Genomic DNA, 18,055 nt, shown 5'->3' on the forward strand with positions numbered 1-18,055 from the left:
ATTTGGAGAGAAGAAGATGAAAGACCTGTTCAGAAACAAATCCCAAAAGGGATTTCTTTAGGACCTATTTATCTGTAAAAACTTGGGTTTATCCATGGTCTCCAGAAATTTACAATGTGTGGGACTGGTTGTAAGAAATGAATTTCCTAAGCTTATTTGCTTCAAGGCAACCCCACACTAGGTATTTTGTGCCTCACAGGGGACTCTTTTCTCTGACATGAAGTATATTTTTCTGTGAGCAGAAAAGCACATAAGGACTTGTTTCATATGGATTTGTGCTGTAATACAGGCATGTGTCCTATTTCCCCATCATCATCATCATCATCAAGACAATAACTCCAGCTTCTTCCCCACAGTGCTCACCATCCCTGTAATACCCTAAGGTCCTCTCTGCAACCCCCAAACAATCACAAGTGCTTATGGCACAGCAATACTGTTGTCTTTCCTTGTGGCAGTGAATTGGGAGCATGCTTTCTGTTGATGGGCACTAGGAATGAACAATGCAGCATTAAGCTGCCTTCACTTGTTCTTCAAGGATCCAGGAATGAATAGTAAGTAATGATCCTCTTCCAGTCTCAATGTGGAGCATGTAAGCCCCATTCCTATTTGCTCCTTCAGAATATAGGAGATGTATTTGGGTCTTTTGTAAGTTAATCAGCTCCAGCCCCCAAGGAGCTTCTCAAAAAGAATCAAATAACAGCAGTAGAAAGAAAGAAGCATGTGGATTAAAACTGGCAAGTACATATTGAAGCCTGGCCAGATGCAGGTGAAGGTCATTGATGGGAGAAGTCAATTGTCATTGCAGAAAAACCAAAGCCCCTGCTGTTCAATCACAAGGTGAAAATTGGGCTGTAGATACATTTGTTTATTCTGGACCATCCAGAAGACTGTGCTCACCTCTCCTGAGATAGAGGGTACTGTGGCTTGATCTTCATTTCATCATGTTTCTTGTTGGGGCACACCTTGTGTGGTTGGTTGTTGAGGTCACAGAAACAGGACGTTAAACAAAGAAGAAATCATCCATGCTTTAAAAGTCAAAAACATGCAAGTGAAGCAGCGTGTGGCAAGAGCAGGGAGTGCAGCAGCTGTTCTCACCCTTCATTTGTCTGTGTGGCCATCAGCATCCCTCCCTGCACTTTTCCAGCTCAGAGCAGCATGTGCTGGCTGTGTACCAATCGTGCAGGAACCCAGGTGTCCCTCACCCCCCACCAGTGTTACTCAAATCCCCCCCACTCATCTCCCCCAAAGGAACTTGTTGTTCATTCCTTTTTGAGCACTCAGATCTCTCTTGCTCCCTTTTTTTCCTCTATCAAACATCGTACAACTAGTTTTTGGATTAGCTAATAGTTCTGACACTGGCTCTTTTTGTTTGGATCCTTCAAGAGATTGCCCTTTGTTATTCAAAGCCGAAGGTACTTGACACACCAGCAATCCAGAAGCCCCCGGGCTTGAAGCTGGCTGTGTGATCCTTATGCCTGTGAGCCATTCCCATCCTCGGTGTCTGATAAGCCTTGGGGAAGAAATGGGAAAATGCAGCCCTCTGAATTCCTGAGGGGTGCTGGGGGGCATCCATCCCTGTAGGGACTGGAGGATGTTCACCTGCTGACCAGGGCCTTTCAGATTCAGCATTTCACTGAATTCAGCTGCCAGGGGACCCTCCTGCCTTTGACATCTTTTACAAGGCTGACAAAAATCTGGTTTCCAATCTACCTATTAGGGAGAAAGGTATCTTGCATTGTTTGGTATCTAAGTTGTTTGCAGAAATGTCCAGGTCAGGTGGTTTAGTGTTCAGGTCCAGGAACTGCATTTTGAGCTCTAAAACTGACCCTAGGAGCTGCTGTCTTGGATTTACTGTACTGCTTTCTGGAGAACTCAGGTTCTTTGGTTTTGTGTCACATCCAAAAAGTGGCATCATTTACTGATAATGTTAACTCTCTTGGTGTCATTCAGCCTGCTGATGTGCCTGTAAAATCTCCAGTTTGGCATCAGCATGGCTTAGTCTTCTCTTGGTGATCTTAGCTTCACCAGGGTGCCAGCTGTGCCCCATGGGTCAGAGCATTGTTCCTTCAGCCTTACTCTGCATCTTGTGCACCAGTGCCATTGACATCAGAACCTGTCATGAAAACATCTCTTTGCCATTATCTTCCCATCCTTTGGTACCAGTGTTTGTTTGTGCCTTTAGCACACAGCCTCTCTTGGCTCTGAGGCTCAGCACCTCTCTTCTGCCTCCTGCCATTCTGCCTTGGCCACTGGTCTCTGTCACTCACTTTCTGATTTTGATCATGACCGAGTTCTCTGTACCTCAGGGTCTTGGGAGATTCTTGTCTCTTGTTCTGAACATGCTCTGAGGGGAAAATTCATACTCTCAGTCTAGCTGTGGTGACAGATCTTGTTGGATAGGGAAGTGTTGGGCTCCAGCTCTGCTCAGCTCTCCAAGCCTATTCACCAGCATGCCAGGGAATTCATTGCTTAATGAAAGCCATTTTCCCTGGCCTTCCCCAGCCAAGATCAATGTCATCACATGGCAGGAGATGGCCTGCACTTAGACATCTCCCTTGTGTGTTCTTGTAGAATCACAGCTTGACAGCAAAGCTTTTTAGGTGTAATAGGCATTTTCAGTTCTGTTGTTAATTTATCATAGGTGATGGTGTGAGATAATTTCTTCCCTTGGTCCTTTGCACATCAGGTGTAAAATGTGATGGCATCAGAACTGAAACCACCCTGTTGTAGTACATGCTGTGCTTCCCTTGCTGGGGAAAGCTTTCATAACTGATATTGCCTCTTTCTTGGGCTCACATGGCTCAGCAGATTCCTCAAGGCAGGAACAGAGTAGCTGACCCTTCTGGGGACACTCAGCTTGTCTCCTCTTTGGTTGCTGAACTGTTCAGTGCCACCCCCACCAAAGAAGCAGAAACCTCTTACTTTTTGACAGACATTGGAGTTTTCTTCCCATTCAGACAGGCAGGAGTCTGACCAACCTCCTCAGCAGGAGTTTTCTGGAAGTTCCTGTATATTTCCAGATGCACAGTATTTTACAATTTCAGCCATATCTCAAGGAACTGAGGGCACTATTTTCAAGCCTTCCTCTGTGCTGGAGCTGTACTGCAAGTTTCAGCATGATGGTTGATAATGCATGTCAGTGGCTGATTACAGAGCTGTTTTCCTCTTGCAGTTTAGAGCTACCCTTGCTGCTTTCACGGGCTGTATATCACATTGAATGCAACTGATTTGTTCTTGCACCCTTTGACTCATGATTTCAGGGTAGTGCCCTAAAGGTAAAATTGAATAAACTGTGAAGTATAGAGTATCTGTGGGGTGTATGTGTCAGCAAAACTGGCAGGTGTGTTTAAATACACATTTGGTGTGAACATGGTCACCCTGAGTCAAAAGCAGCAATGCCCATGGAAAGTAGCATCATCACTCTTAATTTACTGTATTTATCCAGATATAGTCAAGGAACAAGACAGTTTTTAAAACTTTCTCAAATTGTCTGTTCTTTTTATGCATTCAAGGTAAATAATCCTTTCTTTTCATCTAATGCTACATTAATTCGTGTTTTCAGAAATGTATATAGCAATACAGTTTGCTCAACATAGTGATGTTTTAGGTTCTTTTAGCAGAATTCTTTTCCCCCTCTTTTAATCCATGTATCCAACTCATTAGTTTGTCATTATTGGTTTTCACTCAAATTTCAGCATCAATAGTGAGGGGTGGAATTCTTGCTTCTCTGTCCAAAACCCTGCATGTAGTGAGAGCACAAGTCATCCCTTGGTGGAGATTGTGCAGAGACTTACTGAGTTTGAAGGAGGGATTGAGCTAGAATTGAAAGACAAATTTTATTTTAGTCCTACTAATATTCCCTGTATCTGTCTGGGCAGTGTATGTATCCTCCTGCTTATACCCCTTCCGCCCAGGATTTTCTCTTCCTGTGGTACCATGTACCTTCAAGTGTTGTTTGGGGTGTTTCTGGCTGCTCTGGTTTCATTGACACCAAATTCCTATTTCTTCCTTTCCCTAATCAAGCAACAAAACCACTGAAGCAGCCCTTGCTCCTACCTAAAAAACATATGCAGGCCCCTGCACCCAGCATGCATCTAGTTAGCAATATGTGTCTTCCTCATCCTCCAAGAACTGCATAATCCACCAGGCTTGGCAAATCCAAGCCCTTTTCCCTCCAATGTTTCACATCTTCACACCAATCACTTTCCCTGCCTGGCTCACTTGGCCATGTAGGCTGCTGGTCTCTTGGGAAGGGGAGATGGATGCTGGGCATCTGCTCACTCCTTCCTCTGTTGTGGTGGGGAGGGTGAGGGAGAAAACAGCAAGGCAGATAAGGGCAGAGAGGAGCAGCTGGGCATAGGTGAAAGAAGGGCCATCAGTGCCTTCAGGTCATGTTTCCTTCACCTAAAATTACTTTCACCTTCTCACACTGAAGGAGAAACAACAATATGCCTTTTTGTTGCCTCCCTGTGCTTTGAGGTGTTAGAGGCAGGGCCACACCACAAAACACTTGTGGCCCCTCCTGCTGATGCTGGGGATGGTGATGAAAACAGAGCAGCCTTGGCTCACAGAAGGGTGCGTGGAGCTCCTGCAAGCAGGGAGACAGAACATGACAGGACAGTTCAAAGTAACAGGTATGTGTGATTTCTCCTGCCAGTGCTGCCTTTCTCTCACACAGCCCAATTAACAGGGGTCACAGAGCACTGATTAGCTGCCTTGGCGTTTTGTGAACATAAAACAGTGAAAAACCCAGGGTGAATGGAGGGGAAAAGATCAAATAGACACTTATCTCAGCACTCCTGCCTGTCCCTGGCATTTGCCAGCCTAAGGAAAGAGCCTTTCCAGAAGAGACCAATGCAGGACAGTGCTGTATCTGTGCTGATATCTCTGCTGCTTTTCTGCCTTTCCTCAGCAAAATAACAAACAAGGCAGCCCCAGCAGCTGTGTCATTTGTAGGGTTGTTGCTAGATAAGAGCCAAATCACTGGAGAAGCGTGGGCCACAGGCAGCTGGGAAGATCAGAGCATGCCCTTTTGCCACACTGATGTGTGAGATGGCTTCAGCTCCTCCTTGGGAGGAGTGGACTTGCTGCCTCCTGTCCTTCCTGTGAGGGAGAAGGGGTGGGAAGCAGCACCTACCAGCTCAGGGGAGGTAAAAGGGCATCTCCATCTAGTTTGAGACTTGCTGAGTGTGGTCTAGTAATGCTAAGGAGCCCAAGCTGGCAACTTCCATGGTTGGGGTGAGAAATCTGGACAAGGAGACCTGGAATGTTCCTGAAGGGTGGGCAGCTGTGCCTTCCCCTCTCTTTCTTCATACCCCCCCTGTTTTTGGGGGTGGCAAAGCAACGCTCCCACTTCAGCTGTCATAGCCAGGTTAAGTGGCTGCACTTGCTTCTGTCAAGCCAGCACATGCTCCTGTGGTGTGATCCCTTATTAGAGCAGACAGCCCACATCAGCTCTCCATTCTCCCTGCCTCCCCAGAGACACTGCCTCGCTCCAGAGCTGTTCCCATTCTGCTTCTCTGTGGGATGCAGCACGTCTGCCAGCTCCCCTTCCAGCTTCCCCAGGGCTGACTACATGGAAGATGGAGGAAGACAAGGAGCAGGAGTGTTCTTATAGACACAGCCATGGGTTTTCATAGATTTTTTGCCCCCTCTCCTAAAGATGAACACTGAGTTCAGGTGGGAAGTCTACTGTGTCAATCCAACCACAGAAATCAGATCCAACCATGTAAATTGGATTTCTTTAGAAGGTTTGTGCTGCCCTTCTGCTGGTGAACCTCCTGTCCTAGCTTAGTGTTACTGTGTTGGAGGAAAGGTCCAGAACCCTAATGTCTTCTCTAAGCATCACTTCAGCATATTCTCAAGGTGGTCTTTGCCACATTTGAGTTCTGGAAGTGAGTTAGTTATGGGATGGACAAATGAGGAGCAGGGAACAGGAATTGCTAGGGTGCTGAAATTACTCTGCTGTCCCTGCTTTTGTGGAAGACATGGATGTATCTTTCAGGGATGTGGAAGCCTCCAATTGCTCATGTTTCAGACCACCAAATCTGGGAGTTAGGCCAGATTGTTTTAGGGAAGAGCTGCTGCTACTTAATGCTTGCTAACTAGGTAATCTTCTTTTGTTGTTCTATTTGGAAACAAAACAATGGTTCTAATTGCAGAAAGATTGTATTCCCATGTTCAGCAATGGTGAACAAAAATGTCCTTGTGTGGAGAGCCCAGTGCCATCCACCTGCTTAACTCTTCAGATGTGTTTCTCTTCCCTTACCTGATGGCCACACAGGTAAGCCACAGAATTACTGAGGTTTGGGCAATGTCTGCATTCAAAAAACTAGTTCTAGCTTGCCATGGAAGACAAAAGGCAGACCTGTACATGCCTTGTGATGGTGTTGTGCTCCAGCAATCTCTGCTGTCTTTACAACTCTGGTAGGAGATACTTCACTCTGGAGGTCTGATCAATGTAATTTGAATTTTTTTCCCCCCTACTTTGGGATCTCTTTCAGGGTCCATTAATGTCAGCTGTACTCTTGTTCACAACCACTACAGCAGGTTTTCTCCAGCCATGATTCAAAGCAGGCTCTGAAAAGCAGGATGTGTCTGAGTGTTTGTTTCCTTCATCACAAGAGCTCTGCCTTGTTGGACCTTGCTGAGGTCTGTCACAAGTATGGTGTGGAGTTTTTGCTCCCTCTAGACTGTCCTTGGCTAGAATTTTTGAGGTCTGTCCCCATCAGTGGTGCAGCTGGTGGCACTGCTGTTAAAGCCCAAGGTCATGACTCCTGGATCTCCTTGGTCATTTTGCTCTGCTGCAGGGAATGTTCTGTGGAAAGACCCTTCAGGGTGCTCGTGTCCCTTGGGCCTCAGGCAGTTTGGTCACCCTGGTGACAAGTTGGCCCCTGGCCTGAGCAATATGTGCTCCCTGTTGGCTTGCACACCTCCTGAGCCAGCTGTACACACAGGGTACAGAAGGATTCCTCTCCAACCCTCTTCTCCCCTGGAGGATGGGCAGTATCTCTTTCCCCCTGCATCATACTTGACTTAGTTTCTCAGTAGGGTGAATTGAAGGTGAGGTACAAGCTGGTCCATGAAGCTTCCTCCCCCAGCTCAGATAAGAAAGCTCATTAATACAGTAAAAAAAAGGTCTCCATTGTTACATGAGAGCTCAAGGTCAGGCTGGTAGTAGTAACTCATATTGCTTCTCAGGTCAGCCCAAGCTTTCTCTTTCTGACAAGCCACGATAGATTGATCATGGGGGCCCTTACATTTTTTTTTTTTTTTCTGAAATAGGCTTTGCTTCTCCTGACCCTGTTAATGATGTTTGACTGAGGTCATCCCAGCAAACCCTGAATCCTTCCCATTCCCTTCCAGAGGGCTTGCCTTTGTGCCAAAGCATTGTATGCTTGTTAAGAATTAAGCTTTCCTGATCTCTGCTGCAGCAAAGGGGCTGTCTTCATTGGAGAGGCGAGAAATATCTTGAATGCCATCTGTCAGTTAATGCTCTCATTAACACCTGAGTGACTCCCAACACCAAGCTGGTGCCTTTTTGCCAATTCAGAACTTAAAAGGTGCCAGCCCATAAGGTGAAATATCTTCAGTCCATAAAATTAATTCCATTATAAAACGTCTGTTCTGGTAAGACCTAGATTTTTGTTGGTTTTTTTTTTAACTAGAGAGATCACAGAGGCAAAGCCAGTTCTCTTGTGTGCTGTGAATTAGATGCCAAAGAAGTCTTTTTTCATTTAGTACTGAGAACCTCCTAAAATCCACACTTGTGCTGGGTGACTGAATGCATTTGAGTCTTTTTCAGCTTTTAAAGCCTTTACTGGACAGAAGTATCACCTCTATTATTTCCCTTAGTGGCTGACTCTGTAATAGGAACTTCAAGAGTAATTCCATTTATGTTTAAATGGTCTTTGGTAGAAAGGCTGAGCTCTCCCAGTCTTGTTTTCCATGTTCCTCCCACATACAGCTCTTGGACAGGAGTTGGAAGAGGTCTGTTGTTGTCCCTGTTCTCTGTCATCCTCTGGTTTTGTCAGGGTTCTTGGTGTTAATCTCAAGAACAATATACTGTCTGGGATTAGATGCAGGTCAGCCTCGCCTTTTCCCAGCAGTTTTAGCTCAAGAGCATGCCAGTATTTACTCTTCCATTGCATTTTGTAAATTAAATGAAACAAGAGACTTAAAACACTGTCAGCATGATAGATATTCTAGCTAGTGGGTCCAGGCAATTATTTGGCATCTACACTTTCAGAAGGCTTATTTGTGTGAGCCAGCAGTGTCCAAACATCATTGGTAAATTTTTGTCTCCTGTATTTCAACTCCTTACCCTAATGTTTCCTTTAATCCAATATTTGCTCCCATAGGACCAGAGATATTATGAGGGGTGGGTTTTAGGGGTTTTTTTTAGAGATGTGTGTGGGGGGAGGGCTTGTAAAAAAATTGGCAGCAGTAGACCAGATAGGGCAATGTGCTGTGACAGTAATTCCACACTTGGGCCATGGCATGCTGCCTGCAGGAAGCACAGATTGACACGGCGACTCTCTTACTGAATCAGTGTTTGGTTTAGCTTTTGTTTGTTTGGCTTGATTTTGTTTACAGTTTTCCAGCCAAGATTTGATTTACTTTGGAGTCTTTAAAACTAAAAGCACAAGTGACTCCACTTCCTTTGGGCATGAGGATAAAAAAAATAAGCATTGTGTGTCTGTACACATAATTGCAGCCCCAATTTGCTCAGAAGGAATTTGACATTGAGTTTGCTCCTACAGTGTCCCTGTGGGGCTGGGGTCTCTAGGTGCAGCTGTTCCCTGCCAAACTTGCACACCAGAAGCTCCAACCAAATTTTTCCATGTATCCCATCAGCTCTGTGAAATTCTCACCCTCTGTTCCTGAGGTCTCCAAAGGAGCCCCTCTAGGAAGCCGGGCACGATGACGAGAGCAGTGACCAAGCTTCTTTTTTCTGACAGCAGAGCATGACCCCACGCGTTCAGAGCCAGGAGATGGGAAGGGAGCCTCTCCTTTGAGCAGGGGAAAACACTGGGATTGCCAGGCAGGGGGAGGAGTCCTCAGCTCCCCTCTCTGGAGCACAGAGAAACCTCCCTCTTTGGGAGGCAGCCGGGCAGCAGATGGCCGGGCTGCGGCGCTGAGCTGTCAGGGCTGGATCATTTCTCTGGCTGCTCTGGGCGCTGATACCCATGGTGGAGAGGAGCCCCTCCCTCAACTTGCTCCATCTTCTTTATGCCCTGATTTTTTTGCAGCTGCTACTAAAGATCACAGGCAACTTGAGCTGCAGCCTCAGTGGTTCTCTTGTGGATTGTCTGATGCTGTTCTTCCCCTTTGACCCAGATGTGCTAGGTCATGTCCTTCCCTGTGCCCCAGATTTCTCTTTGTATATGCAAGATATGATTAAAACTTTCAACCACAGTTGCAATTCAGCTTTGACCTCCTTTCTAATCTTTGCAGCAAAAGATAGGGACCTCTGACAACAGCCCTGTGGTTTCAGAGTATAGCCAGGCATAAGACTAAGAATTGCACTGGGCTCTTGAAAAATCATCTGCATCCACGTGGGATGTAGCACATAGATATGCATGTACCATTCCACCACTGCCCCACTACAGCTATCCAAATTGCTTTGCACATCAGGGGGCAGCTGCAAAGCAAGGGATGTTTTGACAAGTGAGGGAAAGTTTATCTGTTTTATGAAATATTAATGGTGCTAGTCAGGTTGGTATGGGAGAATAATTTAGAGTTGCAGAGTTCTTCAAGGTACCTTTTCTGATCTGTTAGAGCTAATCTCTGAAGTACTTTTCCTTGCTTACTGAGCTGTGTGGAAGCTGCCTGTGCTATACATCAGGAAGTGGTTGAGACGTGGTGAGAGTCATGGCCCGTAGTCTCACACTTTTCTTGGAAATTGTTTCTAAGACTCCCAATTTACTTTCAGAATTGGGTTGGTTTTCCTTTGGATAGATGCCCTGAGACAAAATGTGCCCATGTACCAGTTCAACCTCCTTGAGAATGCTCCAGTTTGTAGAGAAAAGGAGATGACTGACCTAACACTGCCTCCACTTGCTGAGTGTTTTTACACATCTCAGTGATGCTGAGAACCTCTGGAGAAGAAATACATCTGTCTCCTCAGCTCAGTGATTTCCTTCCTGTCCTCTCCCCACTTACAAAAGAGTTCTTGGAGGTTCTCAGTTGCAGCAAAGACTCTGTAGGACTTGTATTGGTGTACAAGTGTATTGGTGTCCTACAGCTGAACTTGAAAGAAGGGTATTTAACAGACTGAATCCAGGTAATTCCATTCCTGGATCCAGTCTCTCTGATCCTTGGGTTTTAATTTCATAGGTAATTCTAAACACGTATTCCTGGGCATTTCTGCTCTGGGCAGGGAAGAGCCCCAAGGGCAGGGCTCTCAAGATTGCTGTTCTCTCTGCATGTTTTCTTTTCCAAACCAAGAGAGCTGTTTCAGAGACTTGTTCAAAGGGAAATATAAGAGATGGGGTAAGTGAAACTAACTGTAGGTGTGGCAGACAGGGTGAAGACGAGCACCATACATTTGTCTGGAGAAAAGAGGTCGGTTCCCATTAAGAGAGAAAATATAAATTGGGTAAGATTGAGAGTGATTGGGAATGTCTTGAGACATCTGTTTCCCATCTCTGGTTCTTATTTCTATCCTTATTCAAAGCGACAAATGCACAGTAGCTGTCTTTGAAAATTGATGGGGGTAAGAACTCAAAAGTACTCTTAAGAACAGAGCTTGTAATGCACTGAACACCGGGTGGATGGCGGAAATTTCTAGTGTTAGCCACTTATGTGAAAGTCAAACTAAAACCAAATTGGTTAAATCAACAGAGCCAGTCCCTAGGGGGAAGGAGAGTTACATAGGCAAAGATTTCAAATGATCTTCTGGAATTAAACGGCTTCCTGGATCAGTTTTCTTTGAGAGCAGCCAAAAAGATAGAGCAAGATAAGTGAACTCGTGCAAGTAGTAAAAGTATCTGTCTGAGCCATGCCTTCCTGCCTTTTTTTGGGTAGAAAAAAAAAATAGGAGTAGAGTAGATAGAACCCTTTTACTTTTGTGGTTTCTTTCTGGCAATCCTTTTCATCTGCTAGTTATTCAGGATCATAGGGAAACTGCTTTTTCAGTCCATTTTATTGGAAATAGCCAGAACCTCTGTATCAGATTTGATGAAATAATCTTCTGCCTTGAACTCTGTCAGAGTTGAAGAACTGAGCTTGTGGGGCTGAAACTTGAATGCTGTCTGAGAGCTTACAATCATTTGCCTTCTGGTTCTGGACTAAGCATCCAAATACCAGTGATCCTTTACTGCTTTCAGGAAAAGATGTTCTAGTCACTGTTTCTGTTCTGGGTAGACAATCAAAGCTGCCTCTCTCTCTGTCTCTCTCTGTCTCTCTCTTTCTCTCACTCTCTCTATCTCTCTTTCTCTCTTTCTTTCTGTTTTTGTTTTAATCTAATGTCTTCTGTAAATATATGACATTTAAGATACATTATCAAATATCACTCTTGAAAAGTCTGTGAAGGGAATCTATTATTGCCCCCTTTCTCAAATCAAAGTCCTTGCTTGAAGTTTGGTCTTGGGATATTTGAGAAAGACAATGCAGGAATGCACAGCTACTTCAGGTAGGTTTACTGTGTACTGAATATCTCACTTTAAAAAAGGATGATTGCTTTAGTTTTCACCCTAAAATTACTACTTGAGACAGTTCTGAGGCATTTCATAAAATGTCAGTCCTCTCTTTCTGACTGAACTTTGTCAGCATAGGGGGCTGTTCCAAGTTATATTTGTCTGATTGCTGACATTAGTGAAACAACAATACTTGGGAACACTGGTGCTTTGCTTGTGTCATGCAGATGGAGCAAACTCCAGGTTGCAGAGGGCACTAGGTCCAGGTACACTCAAGCATCTGTTGTTAAATACAGCCAGAGGGCGGGTAACTGGTATGGTGAGAGCAGACATCTCTGGGAGGTCAGCTTGCATTTGACGTCAGAAAGAAGCAGGCTGGTGAGAAGAGATCTGCAGGGTGATCTGTACTTCTCTCTACCCAAGGAGGAAGGGAAATGCTGCCAGGTGGACATGGCTTGAGGCATCTGTTCCTTCATTCTCGCAGTCACTGTCCAGTCATGGTCCTTGCAAAGAAGTCTGGTCTTTACCCAATGTGTGAAGACCCCTGTCTAATAGCTAACTTCTTGTTGACTTTTAATGATCTTTCTTCAGCTGGATCACACTCCTCCACCTCTTTGTTAAAATATAATGGCTTTTGTAGAAGTTAGCAATTTCTCAGGGAAATGCAATTCTGTAGTGCTGGCGCTGTTCCATTAATCATATAGAGTAATCTGCTTGTGCCAAAAACCTATCAAGTGGAGCTGCCTTTCTGAGAGCTGGTGGGAATGTGTACCCAGTGGTGTTCTTGCTGGCATATGGACTTCCCGTGTGTGCAAGAATGGCTGGGGCCTGGGGGGGTCCCCTTTTGCTGTGCTCAGAGTACACAACTCCAGCAGGCTGAGCGAGCCTGGCAACTCTCAGGACACAAAGTCATATGGACAGATCTTCAGAAAGTTTTATATTTAGGGACATGGCCCCTTTTCCTGAAATTCCTTTCCCTGAAATTTTGAGCATTCAGACTAAAAGCTTAAGTCTCATTGAAATATAGACAGGAGTTCTTTTATCCTTAAGCTCCATCAGTGGTCTTAAATTTGTCATATGGGGACATTCACTCTCAGTGCTAGATGAGGGTGAGAAATATCTGCTTCCTTGGGTTTTATGATGAACTGCTAGCAGTGAAAGTAGTACTTAATGTGGCCCAGCTAGAAAATTGAAAATATCATTTTAATAGTCATGTTTATGAAGAGCTCAAGTGTTCAGCTTGAGGATCTGGAAGAGTACAGGTGGGGGAGCCTTCTGTACTGACTCCTTTTTGTGAGGTGCGCTCCTGTTGGGGATGAGCCTTGTTCTGTGGCAGTGTCCAAGCCACATGTGTGAGGTGGGCTGTGCAGATGTCCTGCCAGAGCCACCAATGGAGCAACAGGCAGAAAGTGGCAGCACCTGTGGGGATGGAGAGAGAGGAAGCCAGGGACCACATACAGCAGCAAAGTGGGGAGGAAGCAATCAGCTGTGCAAAGTCTCAAGCCACTGAACCCCATGGCATGAAAACTTTAGAAGTAGAGAAGGGCTTGGCAATGACAGTTGTGAAGGGCAAAGGGAAATCTGAAGAAAATTGTCTCCACATCAAATGGGAAGAGTTGGAAGGGGAGCAGACTCATAAATTTTGTTGCACTCCATTTTAGTTAAGGGTGGCTGTTGATGTTAGCACAAGGCACTGCCCATTGGGATAGAAAGGAGATGAGTTGCTACCATGTTTGGCTCATTCTGCTTAGAAAGAAATAACACTCTGTGTATAGAAAGCTGCCTGTGAGATGACATCCTGTGATGTTGCAATGAGATTGTTGTGTTTTGGGAATGTGAATGATGGAGCTGCACCCACCATAGCTGACAGTTTTCCTTCATGTGCTCTCTGTCCCTGCCTTGTGTTGGTTGCAGTTGCTTGCTGCACCAGGTGTTTCTGGACATGACAAACTACAGTCACTATGTGAAATTCTTTTCTTCCTTGGTTAGATCCCAGACGTTTCACAGCTACCTGGAGGACATCATCAACTACCGCTGGGAGCTGGAGGAAGGGAAGCCCAACCCTCTGAGGGAGTGCACTTTCCAGGAGCTGCCCCTGCGCACGCGGGTGGAGATCCTGCACCGCCTCTGTGACTACCGCCTCGACGCTGACGATGTCTTCGACCTCCTCAAGGTGCTTTGGGCAGCAGGGAGGAGGGAAACTGTGTGGCCACAGGAGCTGGGCCAGATCAGAATCTTCCTGGGATGAGAAGGGGTCACAGTGGGTCAGCAGTTTGCCCCTGTCTGCCTTGCTGAGAACTTGGGCCCTTGTCCTGTGTGGATGTATTCATAACATGGGAGTCACTAAGGAAGCTGGCTGCGTTGGCTACTCTTTCTGCAAAGAGTGAATTTGGAGGTGCTTTAATGGTAATGGCAGGGCTGTGAGAGCAGAGACTGCTGCCTTCTGAGGGATGCTGTGAGATGAAAGGATGGGGATGAAGTATACTGGGGGAGCTGGGGGAGGGTAGAGCAGGGGAGGGGGGAGGGAGCTTCTCAGGGCTGTGCGTGACTGTCGCCAGCACTAATTAGACCTTCCCTGTCAGGAGCACCAGAGATGACATGTTAAAATGAGAGAGGCCATTCAAATTAGAGATGCCAATCTAAATCCCTCCCTGGACAGAGAGAACGTCATCTTCCCCCTGGAGTAACATTTTCCCAGCTCGGCCAGGAGGAGCAGCTGTACTGCTGCTGTGGCATGGTGGGAGGGAAGGAGGGAGGGAGGTGTTTACCGAGGGGTGTCATCATGTTTTGTGTGACAATGTGGCCGCTTTTCAACTTGTCACCGTCTGGCGGGGGGCTCCCGGTGGGCGCAGGGCTTGGACGCCGACAGCCTCCGCGTGGAGCCGCTGGGCGAGGACAGCAGCGGCGCCCTGTACTGGTACTTCTACGGCACCAGGATGTACAAGGAGGACCCGGTGCAGGGCAAAACCAACGGGGAGCTGGCTGCAGACAGGTAACAGCCCCACACACACCCCCTCCCATGTCTGGGTGCAGGGGCGAGGGGGGCACGGCCCCGGGCTGGAGGGGGCTCCGCCTGACTGCTGTTGTGCCGGGGGGAGCGGGGCCTGGGGAGGGGTAGCGCGGGTGGGACCGGAGTTGCCAAGCAGACTGGGGGCTGCCATGCAGCCATGCATTGTGTCCAGGCAGCCTGCAGCCTTTGTGGCACCGGCAGAGCCTGCTGTGGGAGCGATGCTGCCTGCCCCACCGCATTCCTGCCTGGCTGCCCCGCACCGGCGGCTCCCAGATCAGGCTCCCAGCCAGTGGGAATCCCTCCTCTCCCCTCCCCGTCCTGTTGCTGCTCTGATTTAATCCCTCCTTTGGTTGGGATCCTAGCAGCTGTTCTGATTTCCGTGCCCTTCTCCCATCCTGCCAGCCTCGGTTCCCGTGCTGGCAGATATTTCATGGTGGTTTTGCTGTTTTTCAGGGGATGTGGGGGGCAGACAAACACCCCAAATGTTCCTGGGAAAACGGGCAAGAGACGAGGGCGACCTCCAAAGCGGAAAAAACTACTGGAGGAAAATTTGCTGAGGTATGGAAGGGTTCTTCCTGCAACAGATGTAAAATACATACATTCCCAGAGGGAAGTATAATGTATTTCTGGGGTTCCCCCAATAACTATGTATCTACCATGCAGCCAGTAATTTCAAAGCTACTCAGAAGTGAAACAAGCTCAGACTTGGTGGATGCTTTGATTACTCTCCAAAGTGAATTCTGACTGAGCTGGAGGTTTGCTGAAACAGTGGGCATCACTCTTTCAATCACCTCACTTCAAATCCAGTTCCACCATGCAGTGCTAGGGAATTTGCTCCTGATAAACAATACTCTCATTCTGTGGCTTGAAACCAGAAATCCTGGCCACTTGAGTCCATACAGATTTTGGGATGCTTCCTGTAAGAACTGTGATACTGTACTTGATAAACTTCATCCTGCACCCTTCTCTTATAAAAACTCTATGAAGCTATGATAAATATATATTTGAAAATATGTATCAAACCTGTGTTCTGCAGTGTCCTTTTCATGGTTTTGCTCTGCACTGAATAATTGTGGTGTTCCCTATTCTTCTCCTCAGAAACAGCTGTGTTTCGATGATGTGAAGTAATGTACTTATTGTATCGCTCCTTCTCTTTCTTTTTTGTAGGGAGAAGGCAGAAGAAAGTTTGCTTATCCACGAGACTCAGATAAGAAATGGTAAAGAGATTCTGCAGTATTGGGGTTGATACCACCCACTAGTAAGACTCTTAAATTACCAAAACCCAGAGAGATGCCTGAGAGACAGCCCAGCCTTTCTCAGGGAAGTCCTTCTGCTTGTGGTTAGGGCCAAGTTTGGAAGGAGGGGTTTGTGTCACAGAGTGCCTGACATTTGGGAGTCTGGGCACCTGCAGGCTTCCCATTTTGTCATGGCTGAGTTTGGGTTGAAGAAACCTAACCTACTGGGATACACTGGAATTCAAGGGCTCACCTAAAAAAAGCAGGCTGTGAACAGTCCTCAGTCTCCCAGGGGTAAGGTAAAAACACACCCTTCTTGTCAGCAGGTGTGTTTTTTTAGATGGGGAAGAGAGTGGAGTCAGTGATGCAAAGATAGGGAAGGAAGAACCTTTTTGATCCTCTCACTTTTCCTTCCTTGTGGCCACTGGGTAGCTGAGAGTGGGAAACGATGTCTTGGGGGTACCCAGCTAAGGGTTAACGAGGCAAAAAGCGAGTTAGCAACATGATGTGAAAGTGAGTTCAAGGGAGCTGGGACTCATTTGTCATACATGTGTATCCACTGGCTTCCACAAAACCCAGGGACTCAGCCTGCCTGTTGCCTCACAATAAAAGGCAAGGGTGGCATTGTCTTTCCTGTGCCTCCTTCCATTTGCCCTTTGTCTTCAGATTTCCTGGCGGCCACTCCAGCTTCTCGGGAGCCGGGTGGCAGAGCCGGAGCGATGCGCGTGAGGCGCTGGGGGTTTTATCAGATCATTGTCTTCCAGCAAATTGTGTCACTTCAGCTGCAGAGTAATCTTCTGCTGGCACAAAGCAGTGCCTCAGTCCTGTTTGCTATTGAAATGAGTTGTCCGTGGGCAGCTGGCAAGGGAATGGGAAACAAGGATGCAGGCTTGGGGGCAGGATGCAGGTAAGCTCCCTGCTGCACGTGGGCAAGGGATGGATGGCTTTGTGTAGCCAGAGCAGCAGAGCCAGCACATGGCTGGACCTTTGCTGTCTCAGTTACCAGTCCCCAGTGCATTCACAGAGCTGAAACTCTGTGCCACTGCCACTGCACCCCAGGCACCTGACAGAGGGCAGGTGCTGGAGGGAGCCTGCAGCTTTCCAGCTTTCCTAGGGCAACCTGACATCTTGCATATCAGAGCCACTCGCAGCCCAGATCCACAAAAGCCCAGTCAGGTTCAGCTTTTTTACTTCTTTTCGTTTTTCATTGTTAGTTTGCTTGAAAATGTGTTCAGAAGGTGCATGACATCTGCCAGTGGTGCTGATGACCATTGTTTTCTTTCTGGGAGCCAGTGGTTAGCCCTAGAAAAGTCTGGAGGGAGCTGAGAACCCCTCAGTCTGAAGGTGTTTGATCCAAAATTTTCCTCACCCCCCTAAAAAAAAGGGCAACAACCTTTTTCTGCTCAGAGAGCATCCTGGGGCAAAAGCATACAAGTTGCAACCCATGAGGCTTCCCTGCTCTGTGTAAACATTTGTGGAGCAGGAACCACATTCCCTATCTCCAGGTGGGTGTTCCAACCACAATGCAAGAGAGCCTTTCCTTCACAATTAATATTCAAATGTTTCACACAAGGTGGAACAGCTCTCAAAGTGTCTTGGTGGTTGGGACATGCTTCAGAGCAGTGGGTGATCTGCTTCAATCCCACTCTGGATCGAGCAGGGATGGGATGTGAACTTTTGGAACTTCCCCCTCATCTGGCAGCCTGATGAACCCTGTCCTTTGCTTCCTCTTCTGCTCTTTCAAGTGCCTGCAAACAAAATATTTCATTTGCAGGGAGCAGGAGGATTTGTTTCCCTGCAGAAATGGTTTGCAGTGCTTTTTTTAAAAAAAAAAAAAACAAAAAAAAATTTCAAATTACATTATTTTTGATGACTTTATTCTGCTGCCAGACTAAATCAAACATTTGCAGTTCCCTATGTCCTGCTCTGGCTGACAGCCCCCATTACAAAAAACAAATTCTTTTCTCCAGTCTGCAATAACTGGAAGGTGGGCTTGCTACAGGGATGTCACACTACCTGTGTGTTGCCATGTGGCACCATTATTTCTTCCCCTGAGTACTTCCTCTCTATCTTGGCATCACTCTCAGAGGTAGCAGTGCTTCTGGTGCATGAAGAGAGCTTTGGGTCTATAGCAAATGAAATGTTTCCTGTAACAGTGGCCACTGCCAGGG

The 18,055-nt window shown here is 46.7% G+C and overlaps 1 protein-coding gene across 3 annotated transcripts in view; it reads left to right on the forward strand.

Annotated features, from left to right (window-relative positions):
• The window catches only part of LOC103820465 (chromatin remodeling regulator CECR2), a 92,444-nt gene that overhangs the window by 55,137 nt on the left and 19,252 nt on the right, over positions 1-18,055 (forward strand). For 2 of the 3 annotated variants that reach the window (XM_030238142.2, XM_050984233.1), the window contains exons 3-6: positions 13,629-13,812; positions 14,492-14,631; positions 15,103-15,207; positions 15,817-15,866. In XM_030238142.2, coding sequence (XP_030094002.2) covers positions 13,629-13,812; positions 14,492-14,631; positions 15,103-15,207; positions 15,817-15,866 — 479 coding nt within the window. Of the gene's footprint in view, positions 1-13,628; positions 13,813-14,491; positions 14,632-15,102; positions 15,208-15,816; positions 15,867-18,055 lie in introns of those variants that run through there. The other variant, XM_030238144.2, reaches the window with a different exon arrangement.

The sequence above is a fragment of the Serinus canaria genome, chromosome 1A (assembly GCF_022539315.1).
Source record: "Serinus canaria isolate serCan28SL12 chromosome 1A, serCan2020, whole genome shotgun sequence".
NCBI classification, from domain to species: Eukaryota; Metazoa; Chordata; class Aves; order Passeriformes; family Fringillidae; genus Serinus; species Serinus canaria.